At 49.7% G+C, this 12,392-nt stretch overlaps 1 protein-coding gene across 2 annotated transcripts in view; it reads left to right on the top strand.

Moving 5' to 3' along the window:
- TMOD1 (tropomodulin 1) overlaps positions 1–12,392 on the top strand; it is a 92,946-nt gene that overhangs the window by 56,118 nt on the left and 24,436 nt on the right. For both annotated transcript variants that reach the window (XM_033238028.1, XM_033238029.1), the window contains exons 5-8: positions 5,737–5,826; positions 7,042–7,172; positions 8,834–8,941; positions 11,846–11,989. In XM_033238028.1, the coding sequence (XP_033093919.1) occupies positions 5,737–5,826; positions 7,042–7,172; positions 8,834–8,941; positions 11,846–11,989 (473 nt within the window). The remainder of the gene's footprint in view (positions 1–5,736; positions 5,827–7,041; positions 7,173–8,833; positions 8,942–11,845; positions 11,990–12,392) is intronic.

Genomic DNA, 12,392 nt, shown 5'->3' with positions numbered 1-12,392 from the left:
GAGGGCAGGCCCCTCTGAAACGTGTGCTCTGCAAGAGTAGCATGGCAAGCTTGCTATCTGGTGATGGTAGGAGCCTGGAGGGCATGCTCAGGTGTGCCCTCTTAACTCACGTTGGACACAGGTGAGGTGCATCACTCATGCATTCACTTAACTGCTCATTAAGCCAGTGCACATTATTGAACTCCTACTGTATACTAGGATGAACCAGAGCCAGTCCTTGCCTTTGAGAGGCCCAGGAGGTGATGAGGAAGACAGAGGAGAAACATGCATTTTTTTTAACCTTAAAATCTTTTATCACTTAAACGTGTAGATTTCAACATTAAAAGTGTCCCTGCTGGGTGGCAAGCAGAGTGCACAGGTTCCTGGCAGGGCTAAGTTCTTGGCACATAGCCTTGGGTTGTAGATCAGAGGCTGCTGGGAGTCAGCAAGCGCTTAAAATTCCCAGTTCCTCCTCTGCACACCCAGGGAGGTGATGCTGGCTGGCCTTTAGGGACCCTTCAGATGGGGCAGGACCCAGGAAGGAAGTGGGGTAGGGAGACTCATCCTTTAGATAGGACAGCCTCGGGCCACTCACCCCCAAGGGCAGTTGGCAACCTGGGGGTCTTGCGGCTATCAGAGGCAGGCTTAGCCAGACCACCCCCTGGCTTCTGGCTACTTCCGTGTGCTTAGGCACCTGTCCTGCCACCCTACCAGTGGCAGGGTGTATCTTATCCAGGAGCAGTTCAACTGCATCCAAGTCCTGGACTGGAGCCAGTTTCTCCCACCTGTCCCTGGGATGCAGGAGAACATCTTCCAGCCATCTGCCCAGAGCCAGCCCGAGCAGCTGGCAGCTGGAGGAGCCGGGGACGTGTGCTGTTATCTCCCTGCGTCCTGAGTGGAATTACCAAATGAGTGAACTCTGCCAAGGCAGGGAGAGGAAACAGAACTCAATGTTCTTTTTCAGAGTTCAAAAATAGTCCTTTTTGAGTTTTGAGGAAGATCTAGACTTTAAAAAAAAAAAAAAATCAAGTTCCCCAGTGCTAAATTCAGCCTTGCCAGTATCTACAAAGAATGAAGCAACAGGCGATGTTGATGTGCCGTTTTCTCCCGTCACTCATTCCTAGCGATGTGGAGTGTGGCACAAAACCAAGTGAGAGGGAAAGTCGCAATTTTGTGGCTAGGGCTGACAGAAGGTAATACTAGCCCCAGGCATTCTGCCCATCAATGGAAATCTAGCTGGGCCCTTCCCTTCCTTCTTTCCTTCCTTCCTCTTTCCCTCCTTTCTTCTTTTCATCCTTCCTTTTTGGAATTCTAATTTCCTCTGAGCTGCAAAATTGTTTTATTTCTTCTTAGCCCTGCTGTTAACATAAATCACCTCCTAGAATGAATATATGTTATCTGTCCTTAAGACGCCAAAGTCAAGGGGAAGTTTTAGAACCTTAGAACTGCTAGTGAGCTAGTGAATGAGAATACGAACTTAAAAGCCACGAGAGTCCTTGCTGTATGGTTTTGGCAAAACATTTCCGTCTTGAGTTTGCTGGAAAAGTTGGGGATGGGGGGTCCACGTCAGCTACCCTGGATGCTGTTTGTTTGTGTGTGTGTGTGTTTGTTTTTAGACAGAGTCTCACTCTGTTGCCCAGGCTGGAGTGCAGTGGCGCGATCTCGGCTCACTGCAACCTCCGCCTCCCAGGTTCAAGCAATTCTCCTGCCTCAGCCTCCCAAGTAGCTGGGATTACAGGTGTGCACTACCACGCCCTGCTAATTTTTGTATTTTTAGTAGAGACAGGGTTTTACCATGTTGGTCTGGCTGGTCTCGAACTCCCGGCCTCAAGAAATCCACCCACCTCGGCCTCCCAAAGTGCTGGGATTACAGGCATGAGCCACCATGCCCAGCCCCTGGATACTTACTGTAAAAGTCAAACAGGATAAAAACATAAGAAATTGTTGTGTTGCTAAGTCCTATGGGTAGGTAAGAGATCAGTTCAAACACTTCACTTTACACGTGAGAAAACTGAGCCCCCCGCCCCCAAAAAGGAAGTGACTACAGGGTTACCCAGAAAATTCATACCAAGGCTCAGACTGAAACACAGGTCTCCTTCCTCTTGGTCTCCTGGCAGTCTTTTATAACTTCGCCACCTCCATCCCTCTTTCTAGACCATCACAGGAAGCTGGCATCTGTGTGCCAAAGGCACTTTCTATTTTCCACCTCTCTCCACTTTAAGCCACACCAGCCAGCCATATGAGGCTACGTCTTTTATATGATCCCCCAAAACCTGTACGAACTCTGTTTCCAAGCCTAAAACCTAGCACATCCCAGAACCCCCTTGAGCTGCTCTGTGGGAGTTGGAGAGCCTGCCCCAGAATGGGACTCCTTCGTGGTGATCTGATTCACCTGCTGCTGACTCGGGCCTCAGCTCCTGTTGCCCACGTAGACGCAGCTTAAATTAAAACCCTGAGAGCTTGAAAAAATGCAGATGCCTCTCTCCCCACCAGTTCTCTTAGTGATGAACAAGCAAGTCTAATTTTAGCAGAGAAGAATCTTAGAATGTGAGAAACAGAAGGGACTTTGAGATCATCTCATCTTGTGGTTTTTGACTCTCACTCAACAACAAAATCACCTGAGGAGATTTGAAAAAAAAAAAAAAAAATTGGCCGGGCATGGTGGCTCATGCCTGTATTCCCAGCACTTTGGAAGTCCAAGGCAGGTGGATTACTTGAGGTCAGGAGTTCAAGACCGGCCTGGGCAACATGGCGAAACCCCATCTCTACTAAAAATACAAAAATTAGCTGGACATGGTGGCACGTGTCTGTAATCCCAGCTACTTGGGAGGATGAGGCAGAATTGCTTGAGCCCAGGAGGTGGAGGTTGCAGTGAGCCGAGATTGCGCCACTGCACTCCAGCCTGTGCCACAGAGCGAGACTCTGTCCCAAAAATTAAAAAAAAAAAAAAAAAAAAAATCCGGAGGTTCTGATCGGTTGGTCCAGAATGGAGAGAGGCACTGATATGGTCTTAAAGCTCCCTGTGTGATCCATGTGTGCAGCCTTGACAGAGAGCCACTGGTGTTGTCTCAACCTCTCATTGGAAAGAGGAGGTTAAAGCCTAGAGAGGGGAGGGGAATTGCCCAAGGTCACACTGACATCAGGGGCATGGTCAGGGCTGGAACTTGTGTCTCCTGACTCTTCATTAAGGGCTCCCATTTGTCTCTCTAACAGGAAACCATATCTAATCAAATGACTTGGGTATTTTTTAAAAATCATCACCAAATATTTGCCAAATACCATATTCAGGGAGAGGTGGAAGAGGGAATATCCTTGTCTGACCTCCAGAAGCCTACAGTCTAGTAGCAGAAACACAGGTGTATCTAGTTATATCTAATGCCAGACAGACTCTGATGCATACACCAGGTGCTGTGGGAGGACTAGAGAGGGAGAGGGGGAATCCAGGAAGACTCCCTGGAGGAGGAAGAGTTACTCCCAGTCTTGAAGGATAGGGAGGTAGAGTTGTTAGATAAAATATAGGATATTCAATTGAATTCAAATTTCAGAGAACAATGAATATGTCCCAATATTGAATGGGGCATACCTAGCTAAAAAAAATTTGTTGTTGGCCAGGTGAGGTGGCTCACGCCTGCAATCCCAGCACTTTGGGAGGCCGAGGCGGGTGGATCAAGAAGTAAGGAGTTCAAGACCAACCTGGCCAAGATAGTGAAACCCCGTCTCTACTAAAAATACAAAAATTAGCTGGGTGCGGTGGCACGTGCCTGTAATCCCAGCTACTCAGGAGGCTGAGACAGAGAATTCCTTAAATCCGGGAGGCGGAGTTTGCAGTGAGCCGAGATCACGCCACTGCACTCCAGCCTGGGTGACAGAGTGAGACTCCATCTCAAAAAAAAAAAAAAAAAATTGTTGTTTATCTAAAATTCCAAGTCAAGTGGGTGCAGAGAATCACCAGCAGAAGGGAGAGCACTAGCAAAAGCAGGAGCAGCTATGAGCAGGGACTGTTTGTGTAGCTGGAGCAGAGAAGCTGTTGAGAGGGGGAGTGCAACAACACTGTTGAGGTGGGACCGGCCCAGGGAGGGCCTGTGAAGCCAGGCTCTGGATTTGGACTTGGCTCTGCAAGTCACCGTTCTCCCATCGGACAGCTGCAAAAGCCTCACGGCTCTGCAGCCACGTCCATCTCTCCCCTCTGTAGTCAGTTCTCAACACAGTAGTCAGAACTCAGGTCAGACCATCCCACTTCCTGCTCAAGCCTTCGATGGCTTCTCAGGCTGTTCCTAGGAAAAGACACCCGAACTCCTTACTCAGCCTAGAAGACCCTGTAGACTCTGACCTTGCCTAGGTGAAGAAAATCTACTCCAGAGGGTTATTGGGCAGATCAAGGAGGGGAGGGTCAGGCAATGGTTCTCAACCTTGGCTGCTCATTGGAACCATCCAGGGAGCTTTAAAAATGCAGGTGCCTGAGCTCCATCCCCAGATATTTCAGGTTAATTGGTCTGAGGTGGGACTGGGCATCAGGAATTTTGACAGATCCCCAAGTGATTCCAGTGTGCAACCAAATTGGGAATGATGGATATAAAGTGTCTTCCCTGGCACCAAGCATGTGCTTAGTGAGAGCGGTGGCGTTGCCATGCTTGTGATTATTACCGCCGCATATCGAGCTTCCATCCTGTTTCCCCCAGCAGTGATTGTCACAGTTGTGTCATCACTGGTGTCCTGGCCTTGGCCTCTTCCTATTGTCCACCTCCCAATGTGCAGCACAGAACAGCTAGAAAAGTCTTTCTGGAGATGCCAACCTGACCTTCTTCCCTCTCTGGCCTGCCACTCTCTGAACCTCGAGGCTTTCCCACCTGCATTCCTCTGCCTGGAATGTTCTATAGCCCTTCTCTTAACTTGACCAACACTTACTCCTCCTTCCCGTCCCAAGTTCCTCTTTTATGCTGTCTTAGGACTGAACTTTTCCTCTGCCACACTCACCATATCCTGCGCTGGTTTTTCATTGTGCGGAAACTCGCTTGGCTCCTCTCTCCCCCAGCATACTTTCAGCTCCATGAGTGGAGACCCAGTCTTTCTTATTCTCCGCTGTCCCCACCAGAGCCTGGCACACAATGCTGGGGTGGGCCTCATTATATGTTGAAAAAATGAATGGATGAAAGAATGGCTGAACATGGGAGCAATGAGGTCAGGTTGGCATTTCCAGAAAGACCTTTCCAACTGCTCTGTGCTGCATGCTGGGAGGTAGAGGATAGGAAAAGGCCAGGACCAGGACACCAGTGATGACACAGCTGTGACAATACAGCCAAGGAATGATCAGGCCTCCACTAGGATGGAGATGATGGGATGGGAGGGAGACGGATCTCAGAGACACTGGGATGGTCAAATGGGCTTGTGAGGAGAAGGTGCCACATACCCTGGGGTTTTACCCTGAGGGACAGGCAGGATGACAAGATGGAAAGAGAGCCTTCTACAGAAAGAGGCTGTCGCTGGAAAGAGCCATTCTGGTTTGGCCACGTTGAGCTGGATGTGCCAGCAGGACATCAGGGAATCAGAGGCCAGGGGCAGAGCAGCCTGGGCTGGAGCTGGGGATTTCAGAGTCACATCAATAGAGGGGAGAGTAAAAGTAAAATAAAATGTTGAAGTTTTCGTGCAAGTGTTTCTTGCCACCTCTGTGAGCCAGAGTTCCCGAGGTTTGGGTGTGGGTCCCTAGGAGGCTCTTCTGTCTGCAGAGGCGCATCACGAGCCCTTCCCTTGTCCCTGCAGCGATCCTGGGCATGCACACGCTCATGAGCAACCAGCAGTACTACCAGGCCCTGAGCAGCAGCTCCATCATGAACAAGGAGGGGCTCAACAGTGAGTATGCACCCACCCCTAGGAGGGACCTCATGCTTCTTGCTTCCTTCACTCACTGATGTTCTCTGGCTCGTTGCAGAAGTTTTAACATGTTATGTAGCCAAATCTGTTCATCCTTTCCTTGGAGTCTCCCGCGATTTGTGTCTTGTTTACAGAGGCCTTCTCTATCCCAATATTACAGAAATGTTCTCCTATATTTCCCTCTAAAAGTTTTAGAGATTTGCTTTTTATATTCAACGTTTTGTTTTTTTAGACAGGGTCTTGCTCTGTCAGCCAGGCTGGAGTGCAGTGGCACAATCTTGGCTCACTGCAGCCTGGATCTCCTGGACTTAAGCGATCTTCCCACCTCTGCCTCCTGAGTAGCTGAGGCTACAGGCGTATGCCAGCATGCCTGGCTCATTTTGTTTATTTTGTTCGGAGATGAGGTCATACCGTTGCCCAGGCTGGTCTCGAACTCCTGGACTCAAGCGATCCTCCTGCCTCAGCCTCCCAAAGTGCTGGGATTACAGACATAAGCCACCACACCTGGCCTTATATTCAACTTCTTAATCTACCTGGAGTTCATGTTTGTGTGTGCTGTGGGATGAGATCAAACTTTCAGTTTTTTGAATTGCTATCCAGTGGTCCCAATACCATTCCTTGCAAGATGTATCCTTTCACCAGTGGTTTGGGCCCCAGGCTTTATCATCCACGTGGGTCTGTTTCTAAGCACCTCCTCTGTTCCATGAGTCCTTTTGCCCTTTCCTGTGCCAATACTGCATTGCCTTCATGACTCCACTGCATTGTTCCAAAGCTGGCATTTTGGCCCCAAACAGAAATGAGGCTGCCAAAATATAATTATTCCTCCCTCTGGAAGACTGATGCATTTCTTTCCCATCCGGGCTTCATCTTAGCCTCCCAGGAGCCCACTGAGGTCATGAGCCCCGGTAAAATGACTAGCCCTGCTTTACAGATGAAGACCCAAGGTTCAGAGAGTGTCAGTAATTCACCCAGTTCTTGCAGCACGTCAAAGGCAGAGTCCAAGTAGAACCCCAGCCTCCTGGCTCCCTTGGGGGGCTTCTTCTGAGTGGTGCCCCCTATCCCCACCCAGTCCTTGCGATGTGCAGCCTTCATGTGCCCTAAGTCTGCACATGCTCCTTTCCAGAGTATCTTTGTGTTGGCAGAAAGTGAGCCCCTTGTTTCTGTGAGCCACCTCCCTTTTATCGGTCACTCTAGGTGTGATTAAACCCACACAATACAAGCCTGTGCCTGACGAAGAACCAAATTCAACAGACGTAGAGGAAACGCTGGAACGGATAAAGAACAACGACCCAAAACTTGAAGAAGTTAACCTCAATAATATCCGGGTAAGGTCCATTTATTTCACGTTACCTGCATGTGGGTGGGGGAGGGGGGACCATGTCACCCAAACGCAAGTGGTCCAGGGTTGGCTGTGCAGAGTAAACAGGGTCCTGTTTGGACTCTGGGTGCTTCTGCATCAGGAATAGGGACAAAACCTTTGCAAATGGGAGCCTTTAAGAGAGGTGGGCAGTGTAAACAAGTGCATCTGGCAGTCCTGGTTTCTTTCTGAGGATGATATCAGGCCCAGATGTTTCGCATGGGCCAACCCAGCTTCAATCTGGAAACCTGCCACGTTATTCAAAACACTGAGAGATTCTCCGAGATAAAATCATGAGTCAGACACACGCTGCTGCACGGGATCTCAAGGCTGGAAAAGTCCAGTGCCCACTAGGCTCGGGGGTAACACAGGCCCTGGGCAGGTCCTTCCCCTGTACCATTGCTGCTGCTGTATCACATTCATATTCAGCCTCGTTTTACAGCCACAGAAGGGAGCTGTTGACCAAAATGTCTAAAGCAATATCCCAAGCTATCTGCCCTTTTCTCTGTGGACATTTCCTTATGTGATCCCAGGGTAGGGGAGGGACAGGTAGGCAGGCAGTCCCACCCTGAACAGGCCGCCGCAGGAAGAATTCAGAGACAAATGCAGCTGCCCACCCACCTGCTCTGCCCGGAGAACAGCGGATTAGTTCTGGGAGGGGGTGAGGGTAAGACTAGAAGCCAGCCTCCCATGTGCCTGTTCCATTTCTTTCCTTCTCCACTTTCTTTTAAGCAGCTGCCAGCCCCACAGCACCATCAGATTGGAAACCTACGCCCTAGTGTTCACCCCCACCTGGCCTCCCCATGCTCTGCTCCCACGGGAGCTAAAGTGACGCTCTGAAATGAGATTGGTAAAAACACAGCCATGTTTGCTTTCATATGCCCAGTAGGAGACATTGGCACAATTGAGAATGCTGCTTCAGGGCCGCATGAGGGATGGCATCTCCCTGTGAGGCCCCAGCCTCTTCTGGGCCTCAGTTTCCCCTCTGCACTGTGAGCCTGTTGAACCAGATCAGTGGTTTTCACCTGAGAAGATTAAAAAATACATACCAATGCCCAGGCCTGACCCTAGAGATTCTGATTCTGTTGTTCTGGGCCGGCCCAAGCATCACCATTTTGTAAAAGTTCCCCAGGAGTCTGTGATGTGCAGCCGGAGCAGAGACCCCCTGGGGTAGACGTCTCTTAAAGAGCATCATATGCAACCTCCTTACCTGTTTTCCAGAAACAGGGCTAGAGAGGGGAAGAGGCTTTCACAGAGACACATAGCAAGTCAGAAACATGGCCGATCACTGGGACCAAAGCCAGGTTCCAGCCCCTCCCCACACCCGCAGTCCTCGCTCTTTGCACAATACTACATGCCTTAATTTTTGCCTCTTCTCTGGCCCCCAAGTGCACAAAGAAAGAGGTTACAGGTCTTATCTGAAAATTTCAGGGAGGATTTTCCAAATTTGTTTATCAGAAAGTTCTCCCCAAATCTCAGTCATCTGGGACAAAGCCTGAATCTTTTGCCCACTCAGCTTTTTGGCCAGAGACTTGCCAGGAATCAGTGAGGAATCAGGCTTATCCACCTGCTTCAGCCTGTCCCAGGTGAGGCTTCTGATCACTCTCTCTGTTGTCTTTCTTTGTGCAGAATATCCCCATCCCCACTCTCAAGGCATATGCAGAAGCCCTGAAAGAAAACTCATATGTGAAGAAGTTCAGCATCGTGGGGACGCGGAGTAATGACCCTGTGGCGTATGTATGTACCTTTATGTTCTGTTGCATTGTGGATAGGGGGCCTTGAAACAGAAGGGTTGAAATATGTGGCCTCAGGACTGGTTGTATCCCACTAACAAAGAGCTCTATGTGGTACAGTGGAAGGCACTGGACCAGGAGCCATGAGGGGGTGGAGAGGGAATGGCCATCACCTGGCCAATCCTCACAACTGCCTCTGGTCTCAGATGTGCAGGTCTCCCCACTTTGCACTTAAAGAATCTAGGGTTGAGAGAGGTCGGGCAACTTGTTTTGTCCAGTCACACAGCAAGTGAGAGGTGGACCTGCAATTCCAGTGCAGTCACATGACCCCCACATCTGTCTCTCTCTTCACTCGGCACATCATATTAGAACAAGGGCCTGCCCTTTCCTGTTCCTCAGTTTCTCCATCTCTAAAATCAATGGTTTTGGCTGGGTGCGGTGGCTCACACCTGCAATTCCAGCACTTTGGGAGGTCGAGATGGGTGGATCACTTGAGGTCAGAAATTTGAGACCAGCTTGGCCAATATGGTGAAACCCTGTGTCTACTAAAAGTATAAAAATTACCTGGGTGTGGTGGTGCACACCTGTAATCCCAGCTACTCAGGAAGCTGAGGCAGGGGAAGCGCTTGAGCCCAGGAAGCAGAGGTTGTAGTGAGCCAAGATTGCACCACTGTACTCCAGCTTGGGCGATGGAGCCCAAATAAATAAATAAATAAAAATTAAAAAAAATAAAAACAATGGTTTCGTCAGCAGGTCCCAATGACCAATTTTATTTTACCAAGTCTCAAAAGATATTTCTGATCAAACTAAATTGTACTTACTATGAAGTAGCCATCAACTCTTCTTTTTAAACATCCAGCACGTATGTATTAAGAGTCTCCCTGTGTCCAACACTGAATTAGGTTCTGGGAATGCAGTTGTGACAGAACAGTCTCAGCTTCCACTTTCATAAAGATTCTGGTCCATTTGGCCAAGCAGACAACTAAAGGATAACAGTACAGTGTGATTACTGCAAAGCTAGATTCCTGCAAGAAGGGCAGAAGCTAATTTATCAGGGCTAGCAATTAACCATTCTGTAGCAATCAATTTTTTTCTGATTCTTAAAGTAGGTAGGACAGCGTTCTTTCATATTTTTGAAATAATAGAAATAGCTCACAGTCTCTCATTGCTGTCAGTGGGGAACCTCTGGATTGATGACCTCTGACCTCAGATCTCCATGGTTCCTTGCCCATAGGAACACAGCTGGCAAAGCCACATGCCCTGTATGCTACTATGTCATGGGTCAGAAACCAAGCATGTCCCCGCTGGCCCTCAGCTCAAGTCCACAAATGCTTTTTGGGCATGGACTCTGCCAGACCAACAGCTGATATCAGCCCGTGCATACCAGTATGCCCATGTCGAACACTCAGATGCTTCTGGGCCAGTTGGTAAATCAGGCTGCCAGAGCTCTGTCAGTGTCCCCATTGCCTGCCTTAGCTTTTCTCCTGGGCCCCAGTTCCTCCACTGGGACCCAGCATACAAGGAGTTAACACCTAGCAAGACAGGGCCTCCAGGACCTGCTCAGCCACCAGTATGTCCAGTTGGATCAGCCTGGCGGATTGCCTACTGGTTGTTATTTTGTTTTTGTTTTTTAATTAGATTTGATTAAGCCAGGCCTTTCCTGGGAGCAGGGGGGTTCTGGTGGAGGATACAGAGAAGACTCTGGCTGGGTCCTTTCCCTCAGGAGGGCCAGCCAAATCAGAGACACCATCATAGAGAAAGCTGACATGCCATCCCAGGGGCACACTGAAGTGAAGGGCACTGAGGAGGGGGTGATGATTTCAAAACAGAGGGCTTTTGGGAGCTAGCCTCTCAGCAGGTCTCAGCAAGGCAGGGGCGATGGGGTAGGCATTCCTGGCTCGGAGCGTCCTTTCAGGCAGTGGGGCCCACTGCTCAGTATGTCCTATCAGCTGCTGGTGTCTGTTTTCCTCCATGACACATCGTTTCCACCAACTGCTAATTACCTCATTTCCTTCAGAGGCTCTGATTGTCATCTACACCCCCTGGCTGAGTTCTTCTGAACCATGCTAGGGGCCACCTAAGCTCCTCTTCTCCAGTTTGCCCTGGTCACTTGCCCAGTGGATGGTTTCCCAGGCTTCCCTCTTCCGCTCTATAATGCTCAGATAAAGAAAACCATGTCTCCAAGGAATTTCCACAGGCCAATAAAGAGACAAGTGGGGAGTATGTACGGGAGGTTGAGATTCCACTGGTCACTCAATGAACAATGCCTGAGGGCCTACTATGTGCTGGGTACTGTGGGCAACATGGGATAGATAGGATGCCTTTTCAGCCCACCGGGAGTATATAGTCTAATGGCAGAGGCAACACCAGTGTGAAAGCAACTCCGAACAGAGGAATCCAAGGTCCATAATGAGGGAAGTACGGCTCCATTCTATGAGGATTCGAGAGGGTAGGCTACATCTAGCTGGGGAATGTCAGCAAGAGCTCTTGGAGCAAGGGACATTGAGAATGGCCTGGAAAGATGGGCAGAGCTTGGACAGGGAAGCAGAAAGGGAAGGGAATTCCAGGTGGCGGGGATAGAAAGGGCAGAGACAAAGTGGGAAAGCACTGAGCAGGCATGGGGAGCTGCGAGTAGCCCCACTGAAGAGGAGCAGTGACAATTGATTCTGGACAGGGGAGTAGACCCAGGTCATAGAAGCTTTGGATGTAGGTTAAGCAGCATAGAATTCTCCTGCGGGGGATCAGGAGCCATGGCGGGTTGCAGGAGAGGAGAGACACAGTCAGAGTTGTGCTTGGTGAAGGACGTGGTGGGGATCATCCTCCTGTTCCCCTAGGTGTCTTAGGACCTACCCAGAGGGGCCTCCAGCCTTGCTCAGGGTGACTCATGTGCTTTCTCTTGTGCTTCAAGGCCCTTGCTGAGATGCTCAAGGAGAACAAAGTGTTGAAGACACTGAATGTGGAATCCAACTTCATTTCTGGAACTGGGATCCTGCGCCTGGTGGAAGCCCTCCCATACAACACTTCTCTGGTGGAACTGAAAATTGACAACCAGGTGAGATGGGCAAGGGTCTCCTCCGGTCTGTTACTACATGCAGCTCGCTGGCCTGCAGTTTTCCCATGCTGCTGAACGGAGCTGAGACTGCTGATGATAGAAGCTCAGAGCCCAGCTTTGAGGCACCTCCAAGGTCCCCAAAGTTCAAACCCTCTATCATGCTCACCTTCCTTCTTCATGGCTCCCACTGTGTGCTCTTCCAGTTCTGCTTGAGTCCCTCTTATGATGGGGGACACACTTCTTACCAACATCACCACTTCCATTCTTAGGCAATGAACACTTTCTTCCTTATATCCAGTAGAAGTCAGCTCCCTGTAAGTCCTGTTTGTTGGGCTTAGCTCTGTTTTCTGTGCAACATCTGTTGCACAGATCTCATGAACCACTAAGCTCTCCTTCTCCAGGT

The sequence above is a fragment of the Trachypithecus francoisi genome, unplaced genomic scaffold, assembly GCF_009764315.1.
Source record: "Trachypithecus francoisi isolate TF-2019V2 unplaced genomic scaffold, Tfra_2.0 Lachesis_group16, whole genome shotgun sequence".
Taxonomy (NCBI): domain Eukaryota; kingdom Metazoa; phylum Chordata; class Mammalia; order Primates; family Cercopithecidae; genus Trachypithecus; species Trachypithecus francoisi.
This window is presented reverse-complemented; position numbering and strand designations above follow the sequence as displayed.